This window comes from Marmota flaviventris, chromosome 2 (genome assembly GCF_047511675.1).
Source record: "Marmota flaviventris isolate mMarFla1 chromosome 2, mMarFla1.hap1, whole genome shotgun sequence".
Taxonomy (NCBI): domain Eukaryota; kingdom Metazoa; phylum Chordata; class Mammalia; order Rodentia; family Sciuridae; genus Marmota; species Marmota flaviventris.
This window is the reverse complement of record NC_092499.1, coordinates 81,224,392-81,248,723: the sequence shown is the minus strand read 5'-3', so window position 1 is coordinate 81,248,723 and position 24,332 is coordinate 81,224,392. Positions and strand designations below refer to the sequence as shown.

At 33.3% G+C, this 24,332-nt stretch overlaps 3 protein-coding genes across 3 annotated transcripts; all 3 read right to left on the bottom strand.

Moving 5' to 3' along the window:
• Positions 1–536: 536 nt before the first annotated feature.
• Positions 537–1,478, bottom strand: LOC139704547 (olfactory receptor 4K14-like). Its single transcript, XM_071607300.1, has one exon. The coding sequence runs from the start codon at positions 1,473–1,475 to the stop codon at positions 537–539; it is 939 nt and encodes a 312-aa protein (XP_071463401.1). The 5' UTR covers positions 1,476–1,478.
• A 7,965-nt stretch (positions 1,479–9,443) lies between these two features.
• On the bottom strand, positions 9,444–10,385 carry LOC114088154 (olfactory receptor 4L1-like). The gene has a single exon (XM_027929736.2). The coding sequence runs from the start codon at positions 10,383–10,385 to the stop codon at positions 9,444–9,446; it is 942 nt and encodes a 313-aa protein (XP_027785537.2).
• A 7,151-nt stretch (positions 10,386–17,536) lies between these two features.
• On the bottom strand, positions 17,537–18,478 carry LOC114087915 (olfactory receptor 4K13-like). The gene has a single exon (XM_027929417.2). It carries the CDS (start codon positions 18,476–18,478, stop codon positions 17,537–17,539), a length of 942 nt encoding a protein of 313 aa, XP_027785218.2.
• Positions 18,479–24,332: the final 5,854 nt, after the last annotated feature.

Sequence of the window (24,332 nt, the reverse complement as noted above, 5' to 3'; positions counted from 1 at the left end):
ATATATATATATATATATATATATATATGTGTGTGTGTGTGTGTGTGTGTGTGTGTGTGTGTGTATAAGTTGAAAGTGGTATATTCACACAGCTATGAAAAAAACATGAGAATCTTATTTTAGAATGCTTTCATTTCCCACCAAAAAAAATCCACACCATTTTAGCAGATATGCCTAATGTGGTTCACACACAATGAGGTTTTATTTGGTGTCCTGTACTGAAGCATGCTGCCATGCTGATGAACACTAAAGTCACTATGCTTGCTTGCAGGTTCTTTTTCATATTATTCATAGTGTAGAAAGACTGAAAAGATAATTTTTTCATAATGAAGGATTGTTCTTGTATGGATTTTAGGGAAATAATTCACAATATTGGCTGATTAGTAAAATATAAAATCTCTGCATTGCCTCAAATCTACAGATGTATCTGGAAACTGGAACTATTTATAGCTATAAACTATATCTGTTAAAGTTTAAACTATATTATAAGGTCAGTGTATTGTCAGTTTAAAGTACATGCAGTGAATTTCTGGGCATTAAGCCTGTTCCTGGGAACCTACATAATAACTCCTGAGTCTTTTCAAAGCCTTTTTTATCTCTTTATTTCTTAATGTATAAATGGCTGGATTGAGGAGTGGTGTAAAAACAGAATAAAACACAGCAAGAAATTTGTCCAACCAGGTGATATTGAGTGGCCACACATAAATGAAGATACAGGGCACAAAAAAGATCACCACAACTGTGATGTGGGCACTGCAGGTGGACAGGGCTTTAGATGCACCAGTTTTAGATCTCTGGCAAACACTGAGAATAATATATGTGTAGGATATCAGCAAGAGGATAAAGCAGGTTACAGCCACAAACCCACAGTCAACATTCATTAAAATGTCTAAATTATAAGAATCCATGCAGGCCAACTTGATCACCAGAGGCATATCACAGAAGAAGCTGTCTATTTCCCTGGGGCCACAGAAAGGCAACTGCACTATCACAGCCAGGTGACTCATGGCATGCACAAAGCCAGTAGTCCAGGAAGAAACCACCAGCCCAGTGCACCTTTGCAGGCTCATAATGGTGGAGTAATGAAGTGGTTTGCAGATGGCCACATAGCGGTCATAGGCCATGGACACCAGAAGCACCATCTCACTTGCTGCAATGAAATGGGCAAAAAAGATTTGGCACATGCAACCTGCAAAGGAAATGGTTTTGTTCTCTCTAAGGAAGTCGGTGATCATCTTAGGAGTGGTGACTGAAGAAAGCCACATATCAACAAAGGACAGGTTGGCCAAAAAGAAGTACATGGGGGAATGGAGATGAGGGTCAGTGATGATTAAGGTCATGATGACAATATTTCCAGATACAATGATCACGTAAAGCATCAAAAATATCATGAAGAGTAAGACCTGCATACTCCATGAGTGGCCAAGTCCCAGAAGCACAAATTCTGACACTGTGGACTGATTTCCACCATCCATTTTATTGAGTATGCCCTCTAAAATAACCTGGAGAAAGTAGATTAGCAGTTAGTGGGAGGAGAAAGGAGACTAAATGTTTAGAATTTGATATTCACAGTGAAATTCTTCATATCTAACATTAAAAAGTATGATTGTGAGGAGAAATCTTGGTTAAATATGAATAGCATCATATCTCCAAAATAATCTAAATGTGAGCCTGACTTTCCTGCATGTTAGTTGGAATTTTTATCCAAATGATTTGCCTAGAAAGCTCTCTCAGAAGAAAGGAGGGAGGAAAGCAGAGAAGCAAGGTGAAATGCTAAACAATGATTGTGGTTTCACCCGGTATTGTGGTTATGTACACTACTAAGTGAAAAAAAAAACCTGAGCCTGAAACTCACATTCATCACATTTTATATAAAAAAAATTAAATCATGCTGGGGAAGATAATGGAGAACTGATATTGCAATCCAGCACAAATGATTTGACATACTCTTACTGTTTCTATGTCCTATGTTTAATGATTTCAAGTTCTGATAAAACATCCTCTTAAAAGATGAGAAAATTAAAAATTTACTTCTCTTTCTAAAACAAGTCTTGAGCTAACCTTCATGGGAGAAGCTGAATTGAGGGTCATATAATAAAACTTTGTCATATGATTTGGATGCAAAACTAGGCATAAAATTTACCAGCATTTAAAATCTATCAGAAGATAGAATGTATTTTGTAAGGTGAGCGGGTTAGGAAAAAAATATGTTCACTATAGAGTCACAAAGAAGTGAGTGAACTAAAGTGGATGAGAACTCAAACTTAGATTCAAATATAATGAGCTCTGAAAGTTTCAGATATCTTAAGGTTAGCAAAAAAACTCATTTACCTTAAATTGTATCAGTGGATGCTAAAAAATCATAGGCTTTGAAACATTAATTTCCTGACCATCAAAAATACAATACTCTCTCTCTTCTGTTTTTTTCTCTCTCCCTCTCTTTATGTATCCATCTCTCTGTATATGTATATATACATACATATATATATATATATATATATATATATAATAGTTACAACAGTTTTATTGCTTTCTACATAAATATATATACATATACGTATGCATGTATATGTGTGTATATATGTGTGTGTGCATATATATATATATATATATATATATATATATATTTATAAATTGGGAATAAATTGCATTTGCATACATGTGTAAGTAAATTGCACCTTTGGAATATTAGTACTGAATGAATGTAAAATTAAACCTTCAGTAGTAAACACCAATATTGCTTAGCTTGATCTCTTAGCAAACGACAACACTTCTCAAGCTGGACAATACTCTCAAGCTCTTAGCAAATGACAATACTTCCCTCAGGCATTTTATGCTCAAGCTGGATGGTGGGACCATAATTTCCCTCCGCCATGATTATTTCTTGGCATTGTTTTTCTCATCTTTTTTCTAGCCTTTAAAATGTCAAGTTTGGACCAAGGAGAGCAGGTGAGTAACAAAATCCATTACCTTAGTGTGATTATTTTCCCCTTTCCTTTTACTGAGGACACAGAAGTACAGATTAAAAAGAGAAAAATTGCAAAATCAAACAAAAATTTGCTAGGGAAAAGGAGATATATGATAATAGTCTCATAACTTGCAAATAGATGTTATATTCTGTCATAGAGATTTACCAAATTTCTAAGGAAAATAAATCAATATTACAACTAATTGATTTATGCCCATTGCAAAATTTGAACAAATTGAACTTTTAACCAAAATTTAGTTTCTTTTTACAGAATATTTTCTGGGCTAAATTTTCAAAAGATATTTCTATACCCCCTGGAATAAATTACATAGACAGTAGTGTCACAAATACTATTGCAAATATGTTTGAGGTAGTTATTTACTAAAAGATAACTATGCATATTTGAGAGAAACAACTGACCCATAAAAACTCATATAGCTACTTAAAAATAAGTTTTGTAACTATTATTTTTGAAAATGTTGGAGAATAATTATACACAACAGATTTATTGATTAATATTTGCATTTTGCATGCATATATAGGACTTAGATGATTTAATTAATTCTGTGATATCTACAGATGAAATATGTAGTTATATTCTATAGTTCATAATTATACTCTTTATTCTTAGGCTGTTAGTTTAAACATATTTTGTAATAACCAGGTTTATAACATTTCTCTGTGTTTACTTTTTTGTTTATGCTAAGAGCTATCATCATATTCGATGCATTCTTTGATAATAAAAATAATTTTATCCTCTTAAAAGTCAGGGACTACTTGAAAAAGGTTTACTAGAACCTGTTCATGTTGATTCATGGGGAAAGGACTATGGTCTTCCTACCTGGATCTGACAGCATCTCTGAGGCAAGGCATATTACAGTTGTGTTTACTCTTGTTAACTCCATAGAAATTCTACTAGGAACAGGTAGGAGGAGAAAATTTGTGGATTCTCTTCTGAAATTTTTCAGAAGCTAATGAAGCCATTCTTCCCACCAGGTGTAGCAAGGATCTTTAAAATAAAGGCATGAAAATATTTTAAGAATTATCTTAAAGAAAATCAAAGAAATCAGATGACTTACTAAACAGACTTTTCTCTTAGAGCAGATTCTGTCTTCTGAAGTGTGCTTGTGTTACATCCATTTATGGGTGGAGATAGTGTCTGTGGAGGTGCTCTCCCTCAGCATGACCTATATTCACCACCTGAAGCCATCCCTTGGGGGAAATTAACCCATTTTATGCTCAGAACACAAGTATGGAAATAATTACCTGGATAACTCTTCAGGTCTTCTTTATAAGAGTGTTGTATCCTCTTGAAGTCAGAAAAGGGAGATAAGTAAAAAATATCGCAAATCAGCCCAATGTTAAAAATCAGTGAGTATTTTAAACTTTATTCAATGGGACAATAAGCACAATAAGTACCACATTTAATTCAATTTTATTTCCAATTGCCAGAGAGGTCATATGCTGAAAGGTGTGATAGACAGTGCTGTAACACATGTCAAGATTGTCTGAATTGATAGGGAATCTTGGTCAAATGACCTGATGTAATTCAGTTTATTCTATGACTATATGAGATGCTGACTGTTATATATTGTATGTCAACTTATTAAGCTGTTTTCAGGTTTTTAAAAAGGACTTTGATGTGAGTTCTAAATATATTTATTTTGACTTCTTAAATTTAAAACCAAATTTATTATAGTACATTGATATATGAGACAGGGCTCATATTTAAGATATAAAATTTGATGAGTGTGGATACATGCATACAGCTGTAAAAAGACCACCACCGTCATGTGCCTTACCCCCGAAAGCTCAGTTGTTCTTAGATAATCTCCTTCCAGTCCTTCCACATATCCTCCTTCCACAAACAACCATCAGTCTACACTCTATCATGTGTTAGGGTTTCATGTAAAAAAACTGGAGAGCATGCAATCCTTTTAAAAATTTTCTTGGTTGAGTGCTGTGACACATGCCTATAATCTCAGTGGCTCAGGAGGCTAATACAGGAGGATTGTGAGTTCAAAGCTAGTCTCAGCAAAATCGAGGCCCTAAACAACTCAGTGAGACCCTGTCTCTAAATAAAATACAAAATAGGACTGGGGATGTGGCTCAGTGGTTGAGTGCCCAGGGTTCAATACTTGGTAACTCCCCCCCCCAATTTTTTTCTTTTATTAATCATAATTATTTTCATATTCATCATGCTATTTATATCAATAGAACATTCCTTTTCATTGCCAAATATTTCATTGTACTTAAAGCCATAATTGTGTTCACATTCATGTCCTGAGGCATATTTGTGTTGTTTCCAGTGTCAGACTATTACAAATAAAACCTTCTTTGCTTATCTGTGTACAACTCTGAGTAACTTGAATACTTTCAAAGTTAATTTGACTTGTTTTATGGCCAAGAATATTATCTAACTTGGCAAGTGTTTGTGCATTTCAAAATGGTGTATTCTGAAAAAGCAGCCCTCTAAGGTTGTTGGTGGGACTCCAAATTAGAACAACCACCTTGGAAAACAGTATGGAAATTCCTCTAAAGACTACAAATGAAACCATCGCATGATCCAGTTGTTCAAATCCTCAATATTTATCCCATACCTAAAATCAGTATACTATAGTGATATAGATTCATCCATGTTTACAGCAGTAAAATTCCCACTAACCAAGTCATGGAAACAGTCCAGGTGCCTGTCCAATAAATGAATTTTAAAATGTGGTATACATATATACACAATGGAGTTTTACTTAATTATAAACAATAATAAAATTATGCCATTTACATGTAAATGGATACAAGTGAAGAATATTATGCTAAGCAAAATAAGCAAGACTCAGAAATTCATGGAATCACTGAGAAGGACACATCTTGGGGGGTTCTACTGCCGCAATTGAATAATCTGAATCTACTCATTATATAATATTATGTATGTCATATAAAATATTATGAACATTATGACATATTACATAAAACCTTATAAAACATTATCTGAACTTTGACATATTCTACACATTCTAATATTTATCACCATAAAAATATCAAGGAAAAATTGAGGAATTGTTGAAGATTAATACATAATAAAGAGACATGGTAATGAAATGAAATTTGTGGTTCCAGAGGTTTTACCTTGTTAAAAGGATACTACTTAGTTAGTGTTTAATAAAATCGAATGTGTCTATTGACTAGCTATTCATATAATAGCACTGTGAATTTCCTGATTTGGAAATTATGCTGTCTTAGGAAATGCACTGAACTAGTCAGTAGCAAAATAGCATTGAGTCTTTACCTTCCTCTCAAGTTTGCAAACAAATATTATATGGGTATATTTATAAAATACATGTATTACATATGAGATTATGTATATGCATATATAAATATGAATATTTGTGTATCAGTCAGGGTTCTATGGAGAAACAGAACCAAAGGGATGTGTGTGTATATCTTTGTGTGTATATGTGCATATGTACACATACATGAAAGATTTTTAAGTAATTGGTTCTTGTGATTGTGAAGACAGTGAATTCAATATCTGAGAAGATAAATCAATATTTAATCTGATACATTTGCAGTGGGAAATTCAGAGAATGAAGGCATTTTGGTACAATGGCTATCTCCTGAAAGTTCCTCATGCTTATTAGAGGTCAGTCTTTTGTCTTTTGAAGCCTTCAAGTGATTGGATGAGTTTTATGTTAAGTATAGGGGGTAATCTGCTCCATTGTCCCATCAACTCAAATGCTAATTTCATCAAAACCAGAAATATCCCATATACTGTTTGACCAAATATCTGTGTACCATGAAATTAATATGCATATGCATTTACATGCATATTATTTATATGAATATTTATACTTATATATTACCTATACCTATATTTGGATATATTCATTATATATGCATCCTTGTTACATTTATTTTTATTTTATTTATAAAACAAATTTTAAAATATTTATATTGTTATTTGATTATAACAACATAAATTTCTTTATTTACCTTAAAGAAAAATGATATATATACAAATTGACAATAATGGAGAGCATTACAGGGGAAAATTTGAACTCTTACAGAACATAAACTGCAATTCAAATAAACAAAAGGATTTTCTCATGCCCATGATCATATGCAGGATAACACAGAATAACACAAATGTCAATGTTATCTCAAATATACATACTCAATAAAAATTTAGTTTGTCTTAAACTAATCTTAGTAAAACTAACATAGATAAAGATTCATGCTTTCCTAATGCAACTTTCAATAGGAAAATGAAGAGAGGGATCATATCCACTAAATGTTAAACTATATACAAAGTGATTGCCCCAAAATAATGAAGGTAAAGCAAAAGACATCTATGAAACTAAACAGAAAACTTGGATCATAAATCTATACATGAACTGACATACACACAGAGCCATATTGTGGTACAGTTCTATGCTGCCCACTGAAAGCAATGGAGGAAGAGAAGATTAAATTGGAAATATTGCTGGGAACAGTCATTTAGTAAAAGAAGGTAAAAAAGTGAGTCTTTCCTTCCATATAAAGGTGGACTACAGAAACTTTTAATCACAAAATGCAAACAATGAAACAATAATAATAAAAGAAAATGTTGAAGAATATCTTGGCAATCTGTTGCTGGGAAAGAACATCTATAAACAAAACTTTGAAAGCAAATAGAAGGTAACATTCGAATAAATATGAGGATATAAATAGTGAAAAATAGCTGTCTAATGAAAGATACTAGGAGGAAACTAAACAGACAGCAAAGTCAAAAGTTATTTGTCGTATATAAAATCAATAAAACCCCTGCTTTCAAAAATAACTTTCTATGATGGTGGACATGCTCTATACCTGTTGGATCTGGTAACAACTATTTACATAGGGATGTTGGACATTAGATGAATGTATCTGAAGAGCTAAATTTTCAATTTCTAAGAAAAAAATAATTTAAATTTATGGTTACCTGTCCATATATGGTAAAAGCTACTTTATTTTACTGTGCAGATCTATATCATTCCAATCAATAAGAAAAGTAAAGAAAACCCACTTAAGTGAATGAAGATCTTGAAAGAGCAAGAAATTGAAGTTTATAGCTAATGGATATGGGAAGGAGGCTCCAAAATTCCTGGGAATCTGAAAAAGCAATAAAGCAACAAGCTATTAGATTATATAGAAAACAAAATTTAGAATACTGACTGGTGGAAACTCTGGCTCTACAGTTGAAAGTAGGTAATAATCTGTAGCTGTAAGTGAAATTAATTATTTTCTTCCCTGGGTGTTTATACTACAGAAATTTTTACACAGGTTTACATGCAGAGAGAGTATAAAGATATTAATCATGAAAATGCTTGTATTATTAGGAAATTGAAGGTACCTTAGTTATTAATTAAGGCACAGTTGGTTAAATTGAGTTTGATTTATATGATGAAAAAATAACAACACTTTGAATCAATGAATTCTCTCTAGAATTACCTTATTGATGGGTTTGAGAAGAAAGAAAACTGAATGGCACTTATGCAAGTTAAATCACTACATTGGTAAGCATTTGAGGGACAATACTAAACAATTTTCGAGTGAATGATAATATAAACAAAACATAAGAAAGAATTAATTTAGGAAGAAAAAAGTAAAATATCAAATTCTAGTGCATTTAGCTGAGGGTCAATTATGATCTTAGCCTTTTATATACATGTTCAAGTGGTCATGGATGGTCTATTTATTCCAAATTTAGGGTTTCTGTAGGCAATTTTATCCGCTTTCCTAATCCTGTTTTTTCATGGTATAAATGCCAGGAATCCATGGGGGCTACTTTAGTTTTTCTTTGTCCAGGGGACGAACACTAAAGTAATGTTCTTACTTGTTTTTAGAAAGGTACATGATGTAAATCTGTACACAAACATGAATGAAAGATAAGACAAAAGGTGCAATGTCACCCTTGTTAGCTGTAATTTCTGTTAAGGAAAAAATGCATTCTTATATCTGCTTCTGTTCAGTCATAAAAACAACTTGTTTGCCCTGTTGCAAAATAATCTTTTGACTTGTTAGGATCCCCAAAAATGTAAATGTTTATGTCCACGCCTGGGGCTCAGAAGAATTCACATAAACTTGACTCTCTTTTCTCATCTACAGAATTGAGCTGAAAGATCCTTGATTTAAAGTATAGAAATTCAGTTTTCTTTCTTTTCAGTAACTACTAAATTTCTAAATATAGTTATTGAGCCAAATTTTCAATCACAATACTTATTATATTAAAAAATCAATTTACTAATGCATATCTGAAATAGATTTCAATGAAAATAATTTTCTCTCAATAAAACTATATATATCATAGAAATACAACAATGGGACATTTTGTAAAACTTTAAATGTATGATATAAAAATATTTAAAAAGCTACAAGGAACCTCCATTTCAGGCCAACCTATTCTGACATGTAATTTATATGGCTTTTCCACAAAACCCTTCATCTCCATGACTATTGTTTAGAAGGTGTGTATGGAGCTAGTGTGTTGGGTCCTCAGTCTGTTCATGGCTGATTTCATCTCCTGATTCCTCAGTGTGTAAATAATGGGGTTCAGTAAGGGTGTAATGACTGAATAAAACACAGAAAGAAATTTATCCACTGAAAGACTACTGAACGGCCAAGTGTAAATGAAGATGCAGGGCCCAAAGAACAGAGTGACCACAGTGATGTGAGCAGACAGTGTGGACAGAGCTCTGGAGAGCCCACCCGAGGATCCATGTCTCACAGTTACCAGAATGATAGAGTAGGAAATAAGCAAGAGTATGAAGCAGATGAAGGACAGGAGGCCACTGTCAGCAATTACCAGCAACTCCAGAACATAGGTCTCAGTGCAGGCAAGCTTTATTACCAGGGGAAGATCACAAAATATGTCGTCCACTATGTTGGGGCCGCAGAAGGGCAGGGTGACAGTGAAGACCATCTGGCTCATGGTGTGCACCAAGCCAACAGCCCAGGACAGCAGCACAGAGCCCACCAACACCCTGTGGCTCATGATGGCTGTGTAGTGAAGAGGCTTGCAGATGGCGATGTACCGATCAACCGCCATAACTATGAGAAGAGTCATCTCACTGCCCCCCAAGAAATGGAGGAAGAACATCTGAGCCATACAGCCCCATAAGGAAATAGTTTTCTTCTCCCTAAGGAAATCTGCCAACATCTTAGGGGTCGTGATGGTGGAAATGGACATATCCAGAAAGGAGAGGTTTCCAAGGAGGAAGTACATTGGTGTGGAATGAAGGTGAGAGTCACAGGTCACAGTGATCACAATGAGAAGGTTTCCTGCCATGATTGCTGCATAGGCCAGCAAAAATATGCAAAAGAAGAAAATTTCCAGTTCCAGAGTGCTGGTGAGCCCTAGCAAAACAAACTCAGATATCGTAGAGCTGTTCTTCATAACCATGCAGTGGGAATTACAAAAGTGTTTGAAGTGAAGGTAATCTGGAAAATGTTAACTTAGCCTGTGATGGTTTGAAGGTGTGGGCATAAATGAAGTGAAAATTTGAGTCCTATAGAAAGGAAGAAGATGGACATTTATGAAAAATACATTTTATTTGATTAATACAAGGGGTGCTAATCACTGATATTGGAATTTTTATCATTCAGAACGGCAGAAAAGATGAGAAATTTATTACAAAATTTCACACATGTATATACAGGCCTAGATGCATCTCCACATGTATTTGTTGTTTTTATCATGAAGTCATGAGTTCATGAACCGTGTGTTCAATGTAATCAATGAGAAACACGCCAATCACAATTAGTTAAATACGTTAGTTCAAGTGATAAAAATATTCACTTCACATTTTGGTGATGAGTATTCATTCTTTTCCACTCCTAAATTTGAAGTATTTATATATGTGTATATAATTTGAAATCATATATACATGTATATCAATATATGTAATATATATCATATATAAATTGTATTTATAATACATAGGTGCATATACAAAATATGTCATCATACAGGTACTTACACATAACAGATTAAGGTACATTATCCTACCAGCTCCAGTATGTTCTTACCTTTCCCATTCATTCTAAAATGATAGCTCAATAATTTTACTAATTCCTAAATAAGCAAAGCTTAAGCTATGAACAGGTTGTATTTTTCCTCTGAGCCCTCCAAATTATTAGATAAATTCTGTTCCTGAGGAGTTTTTGTATATTTAGATAATTGTTTTTTCATTGTCTCAGATTTTTCTTCTTTTGGAGCCATGTTCTTATTTATACTTTGGTTATGAGCAGAAGTCCTGACCTCTCCTGTCTAGTCCTCTTGCTTATTTTCCTAAATCTTTTGTTGCCTGGCACTTGGCTGAAGCTCTTCCTTTCTTCCCTTTGTGTTGTCAGGGCAGGTGTCCCCTGTGAGAAGTGTTTGTTTCCCTGGCTCCTCAGAGCTGACCTTCTCTTCTGTGTCTGTGCTGCCCTGGGATATCTCCACCTGTGGAGATTGAGGGGACTCACACAGCTCACCTTTGCCCTCTGTGAGATTTCCCACGTTGAACTGCAATGAATACAGCTTTCTATTTTTAGTACTCCAAATTTACATATAAAATACTGTAATGTACCCTTTTAATCACCTCCATATTTTCTACTTTTAGCATGTTAAGACTAAGGACTGCATAGATATGAAGAATAATTTTGTCACTATTGTGTGGGATCAATTTTTGCCAGGGCAAGGATACAAACAATGATTATAATAACTCTTAATAAAATAGACAATTTGGCAGCTGTAAAGTTTTATTTACCAGAGAAAAACATTTTCATCTACACAAATTTCAGTATTAGCCTTTCCTAGTAAAATTCATCTGAGGTGTGTACTGGTTTAAATATCTTGACAGTCAACAGAAAATACATAAATGTTGAAGGACATAATTTCATTAATGCACATACACATCACCTGTATGTACACTATGAAATATACAAGTATATTCACATACATTACCCTTTGGATTCTCATAATTATTTTTAATAGGGTATTATTTCTAAGTGGGTATTATTTCATTTTAACAATCAAATAAATACATATTCCAAACTATTGGAAATAGATAAACATTGAAATAGTTAACATTGAAGGCAGGACTACTTTTTTATATTTTACTTTGAGACGAGGTCTCACTAAGTTGCTCTCACTCAATTACTCCTCGGTAATTGCTGAGGCTGGCTTTGAACTTGCAATCTTCCTGCTGCACCCTCCCAAACCACTGGGAATACAGGTGTGCACCACAGAGCCTGGCTAGAGCTGACACTGTCAGCTCACAGGATCACTTCTATATTATATTTTAGCTTTGGATTTGGATTATTTTTGTTTCAGCTTTTTTCTTTTGAACTCATACTACACATATGAATAAAGCTACAAATACACACATACACACACACAAATTCAAATGACCATGCTTGTGCCTCATCCTATTCTGGAATATCAGAATGGAAGGTGGAAATCTATTCTTGTTTTTAGTTGGTTTTTGCCTAATACTTTATCACATATTCAGAAACAATGTTTATCCCCAAATTATAATTAAAAACAAACTGAACTGCCAAGATTTAAATTATAGGTCTTTCCTCACCATTTGCTAGAAATATATATTCCCAATTGTTTGGAATATTTATTTATTTGACTGTTAAAATGAAATAATACCCACTTAGAAAAAAAAATACCCTATTAGAAATAATTATGAGAATCCAAAGGGTAACATATGTGAAATATACTTGTATATTTCATAGTATACATACAGGTAATATATATGTACATTAATGAACTTATGTTCTTCAATATTATCTATTTTCTGGTGATTGTTAAGATATTTAAACCAGTACACACTTCAGATGCATTTTACTAGGAAAAGCTAATACTGAAGTTTGTGTGGATGAAAATGTTTTACTCTGGTAAATAAAACTTTACAGCTGCCAAATTATCTATTTTATTAAGAGTTGTTATCATCATTGTTAGTATCTTTGCCCTGGCAAAAATTGATCCCACACAATAGTGACAAAATTATTCTTCACATCTATGCAGTCCTTAGTCTTAACATGCTAAAAGTACAAAATGTGGAGGTGATTCAAAAGGTACATTACATAAATTTATATGTAAATTTGGAGTACTGAGAATAGAAAGCTGTATTCATTGCTTTTGTCTTTATTATTTCACATTTATGAAAATTCCAGCTAAGTTGACATAGAGATGGATTCAAATATATTAAGATAAAATTATTTAGGAACAAAATTTGTCTGTATGATGAAAGATTAAGTACTTTTAGAACTATGTCTTTTATTTATTTAGATGCAGCAAAATTAATTCCAGTGAGACAAAAAAAAAAAGAGAGAGAGAAAGAGAGAGGTGATCTTCCTAACTGAAGCTGCAAGTAAAATTCAGTGGAAATTTTAAATTTGTAAGTAGTATTGAACACACACCAACAAAAAAAATGGAAAATAAGGATCAGGCAACATTTCATTTATAGCCACAGGTGTCTGAGAATGAGATGAATGGCATGTGACTGGGGACCAAGCTAAGCTTTCCGTGTTTTTCCCAGGGCTAAAAGATGATCAATTTCTACTCTCAAATGTACTTACTGCTTAGGAGTAAAAATCATGGATGTTCATCCTGTTGGTATAACAGAAACATTTACACAAAGAACTTAAATAGAAAACTTACTGTGTGTGGAAATATGTTAACTGAGACTTTTGATAAGAGTAAAAGTATATGTGAACCATATTATGTTTCCATTTTATGAAAGTGTTAAGCCATGTATGAATTAGATAACAATTGGGTAATGTTCACTTATGACAAAGAAAATGTTTGGGAAACAAAATAAAATGCCTTGGTGCCAAAATAACCATTAAAATATTTTCTAATTAAAATAATACACGTTTTTAAATGGCCCCAAAGTTGATGTCTTTCTGCTTACTGTGTCAATTGTATGCAGTAGTCACAGAAAATTAGGTAGACCACATAAATATAGATGATGATGGTGTCTAGCTCATGTAATTATAGATTTAATTGAAAAACCATTAACACAAGTTCTTAGGCATGAAGAACTTTCTTATATATTGATCAAGTTAATAAAATATGAAAGAACTATTTTAGTTAAAGGTAAAAAAATGCCAGTGGGTTTAGAAAACTGGAGATAGTTCTTGGATTGCAAAAATGCATGTTTTGTACAGATTGCAGAATCACATTGTTGTCATACAGTCACCTATGTATATACAGCAATCAATCATAATGTCTATTCTATTCTACTGCCCTTCCTATCCTCCCTTCCCCTCCCCTCCCCTCCCATCACTTCTCTCTATCCAATCTAATGTGACACACAAATTGTAATGTCATGTGTAGCTAATAAAAAATGCATGTTTTAACAGCACAATTAAATAACTTTATTTACTGAAATATTAAAGACCTTCAATGGAGGAAATAAGTATATAGTGGAAGAAGAAATCAATTGATTTAAATTAGTCATTCATACAATTTATCTCAATTAGTTTTCCATACATGTTTTCTAATTTAATATAAATACTCAGTGCAGGAAAATTAGAACATGGTTAAAGTAATATTTTTAAAAATTTAAAAATCATAAAGTACATCAATTCTAATTTTTTATCTGTGATTTTATTAGTTTCAACATCAGGCTTATCATAGATGCTAAATTCTGTCGAATAATTTCCTACAGTTTCACCATATAAGTTATTTAGTCCTTTGATACCTTTTGGATTAAATAACTCAAGTTTATGTTCCTAAACTTAAGCTCAAACTGTGAAGCTAAGACTGCATCAGGAATGTGAATGGCGTCCACTTCTCAATCACAGTGGTTCCTCTGCTCCTCACTGCATGCAGGCACATTTGTCCAGATGGAGGTGGGCACCATCAGCTCTAAGAATTTCCCTTCTGATCAGAGTAATATAGTTTCAGGTAAGTTACTAGTTTCATGTCAAATGACAGATCTTTTGTTAAAGTGCATGAAGGTACTGACTTAGGAGTGCTATTCAAACCTACCTGTTCTAGTCGAGCAGCGACATCTTCAAAGACACAGCAATGTCTTCAAAGACATGTAGACACAGTGAAGTTCTGAATATATATGGCCTAACATTTTTACTTCTAGTAAAATGGCAGTCGTTTATGCATGTTTAAAGAAGAGGGCAATTGCACACTGTGAATAACTCCCAGAGGGAATTATTAAAATAACCATGTGGATTTCCCCTAGAGTTCAGAATAAGAACTTGTTTTACTATTGTTTAGGTGAATCATGAATTCACCAGATGTTTCATGCATGTAAACTTTCTCTAAAGGCTGTTTGCACAGCAAAGCACTAAGTGGGTTGGTTGGTTCTGAGTAAAAGATATTTATAGAAAATTAATTTATTCTAAATAAAACATGAAGGAAGTATAGTTCTCTTAACTTGATTACATAAATAATTTATAACTAATATGACGACTAATTTTCTTATTCAAGCAAATTTATATAAACAGTGTCTACTACAAGGACACTCATAGAACATTGACCAGTTAGTAACACAGATAAAAATATTTTCCTATACTTGGGACTAGAGAGACAGGGTGGTGTTGGTGGGGCTTTCACCATTCTTAATGACCTGAATTGATTACGAGTAGTCTAAAAATCAGAGAAGTTCATGGACCACTCTAGTATAACATTATGATAAACAACATAATTAAGCCAGCAAATTCTAAAGGCTTACAAAGTAACAACAAAGAACAAAGATGAGTTCATTCACTAGAGCAGTTATTCTGTGTTTATTGTAATAAGGAATTCCTTCATGTTTTTAAAACAATTATAGCCTTCTTGAAAGAAATACCAAAGAACTGTATTGATAAACATTTGATAAATGTGGTGACACATGAATTTCCAAAAAACAAAGTAGACATTACTATAAGATTTTTGACTCTCTTAACCTCAAAGCTTTTCTTTTAATGCAGTTCCCCATCTCAGACCTTAGTATAAAGCAAGAATTGTCATTAAAATGTAACCTTTTCAAAGTGTCTCTGCTGAAGATGTATGCTGTAGTATGCATTACTGCTTGAGAATGTGTTTGTAAGACAGGCAGGGTTCCTAAACACAGAAATTAGAAAGATAATATGTGCACAAATTGCTGCTCAAATGTAATTACTCAAACCAGTTGACAAGTATACTTAATTTTCTAAAATAAAAATAACAATTTAAAAGACATGGTCCAGGGCCAAATTGAAGAAAAGACAAGAAGGGAAGATATATAAGCTTGATTTCCAGGTATAAGATATCACCCTGAATGTAGTCTGTTAGATTTTTTTGCATAATTTTAGGTTTTTATTTACTTTTAGAATGTCTCATTATACAGATTCAGTAAAGTTACTATTATTATGATTTAACAGATTTAGGTTAAAAAAAAAGCCAGCTCACCTCCCTTTTTCGCTTGTGCACTTAAGAAGACAGAGCTATATTAAACTTAAAGATTACTAATGCTAATATCTCCCATTCAAATTACTCCATTAAAAATTTTTATTAAACAAGAGGATTCACCATAATTACATATTCTGGTGCCTTTACCTGTATTCAACCTCAGTATTAAACTTGCCAGCTTAAATCCATAGGTCTCCTTCATAAAGGTCAACCTTCAGTAGATACAAATTCTTTTTGACTCCACAATATCTGAAGAGACTGACACTTCTGTCTGAAATTCTCTTCCTTTGTCTAATATCCTGTTGCGCAACTTCCTTAATGTTTGTCCTTGGTTTAAAGATCTCATTCTCACAGTGGTTTTCTGAGATCACTATGAGTAACATAGAACCCTCATCTCATCCCAACCTATTCTCCTCTTTGGGACAGGGACCAGACATATATCACTAACAATGTATTATATTGCTTGGACAAGAGTCTGGTACTTAGAAAATATAAAAAAGTTTGCTTCACAGACAGTTGAATTAATGTAAAGAAACATTGACCCATCAGTGTAATTTAGTATTAAAAAATATATTGAAAAAGAAAAAAAATTAATTCTTATTACTGTCATTGATTTTGAATTTTAAGAAACTAATTAGGAACACAAAGAAATGTTTCAAAATATTTTCCTCAATTTCTAGGTAATTAGTATGATTAGACTGTTGAGGATTAAAAAAAAGAAAGTTTCTGTAAATCCTAATTTAATACTACTGAGAAACCTTCATAATATTGACATATAATGGAAGATATCTTTAAGAACATTAAGTTAAAGAACACAATTGTAAAAATTTATATTAAACACCATCTTTGATATTATCTCATTGAAGTAAATATTTTGCAATTTCATTCACTAAAATATAGCAAAAATTTTATAAGGAAACACTCTGTTTACATATTTTTGATATCTTAAGACTCATGTTATAAAATAATGTTTGCTTTTCCAGGAACTGTATCTCTGTTATGAACATTTTAAATCAAAACATTTAAAGTACCTTAATATATAGAATATGGCAGGAATAAAACTGATATCATTTAGTATTTTTATTTCAGCCACTTGATTAAATACTTAAGACTCAAGTCTCTAAAATAGTAGAAGGCAGACAAATAAGCAAGGACACAAACAATAACTAAGAGAAAACACAGGAACCAATCTGTTGACTGCTCAGTCTCTTAATGGCTGCCTTCATCTCCTGATTCCTCAAAATATAAATAATTGGATTAAGGAAGGGAGTCATTATAGAGTAAAACAAAGACAGAAACTTATCTACAGAATAACTATTAAACGGAAAAGCATAGATGAAGATAGCGGGGCCAAAGGAGAGGATCACTACAGTGATGTGAGCAGAGAGTGTGGACACAGACTTGGAGGAGGCCCTGGAGGAGTGCTGCCAGAGGGTGACAAACATGATGATGTAGGATATGACCAAGAGGATGAAGCAGACCAGGGACAGGAGCCCACTGTCTGCAATCACCAGGAGCTCCAGGATACAGGTGTCAGTGCAGGCCAGCTTGATGACCAGAGGGAGGTCACAGAAGATGCTGTCCACAACATTGGGACCACTGAAAGGTAAACCCACCATGAAAACCATTTGGCTTGTGGTATGAATGAATCCAACCGCCCATGACAGCACCAGAAGCCCAATGAGCATCCTGCGGTTCATGATGGTCTGGTAGTGCAAGGGCTTGCATATGGCCACATACCTGTCAATGGCCATAGCTATCAAGAGAGACATCTCACCACCCCCAAAGAAGTGCATAAAGTACATCTGGACCATGCAGCCCCACAATGAGATGGTTTTGCGTTTTCTAAGGAAGTCTGCAATCACTTTGGGAGTTCCAACAGAGGAAAGACATAGGTCAAAAAATGATAGATTTGCCAGAAAGAAGTACATTGGTGAGTGAAGATGGTTATCAAATATCACAGAGATTACAATGAGGAGGTTCCCCACTACAATGGCTACATAGACAAGAAAGAAGATAACAAAAAAGAATATTTGAATTTCTTGGGAATGAGAAAGTCCAAGCAGGATAAACTCAGAAATACTTGTGTTTTTACTTAGGATATCCATATATCTACTTTTGTGAGTCTGTCAGAAGTTGTCTAATAGAGAAGAAAACACAGAAAATCACAGATAAAAATAAGACATTGTTCCTATTCAATAATTCTGCCTTTCAGTTTATTATTTATTCAGAGCATCAGCCCTTAAGTCTGTCTTCATGTTTGGCTCCAGGTTAAACTGTAAACTGATCAGACCGTGGTTGAATTCTTAGTTTATTATGAACATAAAGAAGGACTTTGAAAATCAATAATGAAGTACACTTTTATCTTTGAGCTTTGTGGAAGTACATTGAAACATTCATATCCCATCTTCACTATGCACTAAAAAGGCTTTTCATTTCCACATTAAAAAATAGTGTTCAAATAAAATGTGCATTAAATATTACTGAAAGAAACTATAAGAGAGAATACTCATATCATTAGTATAAAGTTTAATATTGATACTGTTATATTGTTAATTGAAATTAAAGTTAATGTGTGAGGAAAGATAGAGATTCGGAGCTGGAATGACCCATATGATCTCTGCTAGACATTAATGATTTTCAGTTTATTTAGCTAACAAAATAATTATTTGCAAGTGTGTTACAAAACTGAATCCAAAGGCCATCTGGATGTGATGTTTCTATTTAGTGCATATGTCTTCATATATTAACAGTGCATAGAAATCCAGAATCACCTTCTTAAGGCTAGGATGTACCAAAGTTCACCATTACTGTGTTACTCAACTTTTCTTAAAGAAGTTGAGAAAAAAATGAGTGAGATGAACCATTAATTTTTGCTTATTAAAAGAAAAAACAAAGACAATACCACTAAAAATGTGGATGCATTGTTTGTACAGTATCATTATAAAAGTTGTTGTCCCCTTTGGATCTTTGTTTCTTCCCAATTATTTTCACAAGGGCTTTATTTAAACTTAAGTTTTTTCAGAATAAATTAAATCAAAGATATTGTGCCACTGACTGAGGTAGATTCAGCTTAGTGAATTAAGAAAAAAAAATAACACACATTTAATGAGGTCAGGACTTGATCTACTCTGAGCCATAAAGTGGAGAGCCTTGCCTTTTCCTTGATTGGGGTTATAATGCAATTCTTATTAGAGGTCTGTGAATTATTTCTAGAACTTTTCTTGTGTTTGCCAGAATCTTATAACCAGACTCAATAATGATTATTAAGAAAGAAAATTAGATACATGGGATTATTTTTTTGTAAGTTTTAACCTGTAAGTCGCATGTTTTAAATGTGAAAATACAGTGTCTCTAGCTAACCACACTAAGCATGAAATTACATATTTTCCCTTGCAGAGCTAACATTAAGGCAAAATCTTATCAGAATTGTATCATATGCCAATTATTATGTTTGACTACATCTTCCAGAGTTATGTAAAAATTAAATGAGCAGAATTTGAAAGTGGAAATGTCTAATTATTCTCATTGACCACCAGGACTTGTTGACTGTACTTGTACTCTTGCAGTAAGATCATCATGTGCAGTTATTTCCTCTGGACAGTCTATATTTCTAGGAAGTATATAAATAATATACTTGTAGAAGCACATGGACCCCCAAACTATGGATTGCTTTCTAGTTGAATTAGTGTTTAAACAATTACCCATTTTTAGACTGCTTCTTTGAGGTGCTAGATTTTCTCTCATGTCATTTCTCTTAAATTTTAATGAGTCTAGCAATAGCATCATGTGTGGTAACATGTTGTGACTTTCTAAGCTATGGATCAGGCACATTATGCTTGCAGTCTTATTATTTATCCACTTTTTAAAATAATTGCATACCCTGAAAAAAGTATGTGACTTTCTTCATATTATGTGATAATGTAAGATGATTCCATCTAATCAGTGTGGCTGAACAATTTAAACACACCGACATCTCTTTTTTCTAAAGATCACTTATTCATCTGGGAGTATTGAATTAATTTCTTAGCACTTATATAAAAATATTGTTTCATTTTTGTCAGTTTGAAACAAAGTCAAATTCTTTTCCATTTAGCTAAAGCTTTCCAATTCCTTCCTTCTTCTAGAAATTTGGCATTTGTATCTATTACTTAGGAACACATTCAATTTGTTATTTCAAATAGTGTGGAAGATGTAGTTTATAGTTAGGGTAATATGTCAGGGTCATCAAACCTACCAGGCTTCACTTGGACTTTGGACGTAACACCTTTATGAAATCCTGAAATGCTTGGTCTTCAACATCCAGTGAGATTGTCTGCCCTGAATTCAAAAAAGTACAGTGTTTAAAAGTATGCATTGGTAAGGGACATACAGGAGAAAACAAATTTGATAGTTGTTAGATCCCTCAGAAACTGGTGATAAAAATGTCCTGGGGATTGTGAAAATCTCTCTGCCATTGCAGAAAATGTGAGGTAATTTTTTACCTATGGTAAGATTTTAAAGACAACAACTAATATTCATAGGGTGCAGAAAGATAGATCTAAAGGTAAATTATGGGATTTTTGTATAATATTCATACTTCTGCTTCCAAAATTTTATACAATAAACATTGATAATAATCCTATTAGGAAACTATAAGAATTTACTCTGTTTTGTTTTCATTTATTTGACAAAATATATGTATGTTGTCACATGTGATATTTTGATGTAAGTACACATTGTAAAATGGGTAAATTAAGCTAATTAACATATAGATTAATTAAAATAATTATTTTTTGTGGTGAGAACACTTAAAATGTAGTCAGAAAGTTTTAAGATAATCATACACACTTTAATTATTATACTCTTGATGTATAATAAACTTGTTAAATTTATTCCTCTTTTATAACAAATTTTGTACCCTTTGATTAAACTCTTTTCAGCTCATCCTCTGGTAACCACCTTTCCATTCTTTATTTCTAAGAGCTTGACTTTTTTGTTTCCACATATAAGTGAGATTATGTGGTATTTGTCTTGCTGTGCTTGACATACCACATTTAACAAGATCTTTCAGGTTCATCCATGTTGTAACAAATGTCAAAATTTCACCCATTTAAATCCTAAATATTATTCCATTGTGCATATATACTCAAATTTATTTATTTGTTTGTTGATGGACAGTTATGTTGATTGTATATCTTGGCTATTGTGAATAGTACTAAATAAACATGGGAGGTATTAGACCAGAGGCCCTACACCTAATAGAAGAAAAAGTAGGTCCAAATCTTTATCATGTCAGACTAAACCTTGTCGTCCCTAATAGGACTCCTAAAGCACAAGAAGTAAAATCAAGAATCAATAAATGGGATGAATTCAAACTAAAAAAAAACTTCTCAGCAAAATAAATAATGAAGTGAAGAGAGAGCCTACAGAATGGGAGCAAATTTTTTATTACATGCACAGCAGATAGAGAACTAATCTCCAGAATATATAAAAAATTCAAAAAACTTAACACCAAGAAAAAAAAACCATTCAATTAAATGGAATAAGGAACTGAGCAGACACTTCTCAGAAGATGATATACAATCAATCAACAAATGTATGAAAATATGTTCTTCAGCTCTCTAAATAGGGAAATGCAAATAAAACCTACTCTAATATTTCATTTCACTCTAGTCAGAATGGCAGTTATCAAGAACACCAGCAACAATAAGTGTTGGTGGTGATGTGGAGGAAAAGGCACACTCATACATTGCTGGTAGGATTACAAATTAGTGCACCAATCTGGTAAGTAGTATGGAAATTCCTTTAAAAAATTTGGAATGGAACCACCATTTGACCCAGCTATATATATCCTTCCATACATGAATGGATAAAGAAACTGTGTTATGTATACACAGTGGAATATTAATATTACTCAGCAATAAAGGAGAATAAAAGTATGGCATTTGCAGTTATATGGACAGAGTTGGAGAATATCATGTTAAGCAGATTAAGTCAATCCCCCCAAAACAAAGGCTGAATGTTTCCTCTGATAAGTGGATGCTAATCCATAATGGAGCAGGGCATGGGATGAGTGGAGGAACTTTGGTTTGGGTAGAGGGGAGGGAGTGAGGGGAGAGGGAATGATGGTAGGAAAGATGGTGAAATGAGATGGGCATCATTACCCTAGGTACATGTATGATTGCACTAATGGTGTGACCCTATTTTGTATACAAGCAGAGAAGTGAAAAATTGTGCACCATTTATGTACCACAAATTGAAGAGCATTTTGCTGTCATGTATAATTGATTAGAACAAATTTTTAAAAATTTAAAAAGCGTAGTAGGGCAGATACATCTTCAGCATGCTAATGTTGTCCTTTGGATGCATAGTCAGTAGACAGGTAGCTAGATCATTTGCAGTTCTATTTTGAATTTTGAGAAAATCTTTATACTTTTTCCATTTTATCTGTATCAATTTATATTCCCTCAGTATTTTCCATTAATACTGTACAAGAATTTCCTTTCATCCATATTCTATCTACACTTGTTACTTTCATCTATGGCAGCCTTTGTAATGGGTGTGAGGGTACATCTCATTCAAGATTTAAGGTATGTATCCTGGTAATTAATAATAAAGGAGATTTTTCATATACATGTTGGCTATTTTTATACTTCTTTTGAGAAATGTCTACTCACACCCTTTGCTGATTTTTGAATTATTTTTCTGACTATTTAATTGTTTGAGATTTTTATATATTTTAAACATTAGCCCCCTTATCAGATGTATATGCTGCCAATATTTTCTCACACTCTGAGATGTTTTCCTACTTACATTGTTTGCTGTGCAGAATCTTTTAATTTGTCTCAATCCTTTTTGTTTCTGTTTTTTTTTGTTTGTTTGTTTGTTTGTTTGTTTCCTTGCTTTGTGGTCATAGTCAAGAAATCATTGGCATAGTGATATTATAGTGTTTTTTTGACATTTGTATTATGGTAGTTTTAAAGTTCAGCTATTGAATCTGGATTTTCTGTATTTCTAAAAAACATATTGTTCAAATATAGAAAATAGACTTTCAGAATCTCATGGGACTGAAAAGACAAAGTCCCATTATTGAAATATTTCTTGCTGAATGAGTATTTAGTACTTACTCATTTTTTGACTGTTTTCATAGGAAGATTAAATTTTCTCATCTGTTGCTCCTCTCTCTCTCTCTCTCTCTCTCTCGGTATTGAGGATTGAACTCAGGGACACTCAACCACTGAGCTACATACCCAAACCTATTGTATTTTATTTAGATACAGGGTCTAACTGAGTTGCTTTGTGCCTCACCATTGCTGATGCTGGCTTTGAACTCATGATCCTCCTGTTTCAGCCTTTGGAGCTGCTGGGTTTACAAGTATACACCATAGCACCTGGCCCTTACAATCTTATCATTTATCTATCCTTAAAAATTATTGCATCCTATGTGGGGGAAAAGGTACATTCATACATTGCTGGTGGCACTGAAAATTGGTGCAACCAATCTGGAAAGTAATATGGAGATGTCACAGAAAACGTAGAATGGAACCAGCATTTGACCCCAGCTATCCCACTCCTTGGTCTGTACGCAAAGGACTTAAAAACAACATAATACAGTGATGCAGCCACATCAATTTTTATGGAAGCACAATTTATAATAGCCAAACTATGGAACCAAACTAGATGTCCTTCTGTAGATGAATGAATGAAGAAACGGTGGTATATATACACAATGGAATATTACTCAGCAATAAAAGAAAATAAAACTATGGAGTTTACAGGTAAATGTATGGAGTTAGGGAATATCATGTTAAGCAAAGTAAGCCAAACCCAAAAAAACAAATGCTGCATGTTTTCTCTGGTAAGTGGATGCTAATCCATAATGGGGGGGAGAGCACATGGGATGAGTGGTGGAACTTTGGATTGGGCAAGGAGAGCGGGGGAGGAGAAGGGGAATGGGGATAGGAAAGATGGTGAAATGAG

Bases quoted from the DNA above. Each gene is read 5' to 3' on its own strand.
- LOC114088154 (XM_027929736.2), bottom strand. From the start codon at position 10,385: ATGGTTATGAAGAACAGCTCTACGATATCTGAGTTTGTTTTGCTAGGG.
- LOC114087915 (XM_027929417.2), bottom strand. From the start codon at position 18,478: ATGGATATCCTAAGTAAAAACACAAGTATTTCTGAGTTTATCCTGCTT.
- LOC139704547 (XM_071607300.1), bottom strand. From the start codon at position 1,475: ATGGATGGTGGAAATCAGTCCACAGTGTCAGAATTTGTGCTTCTGGGA.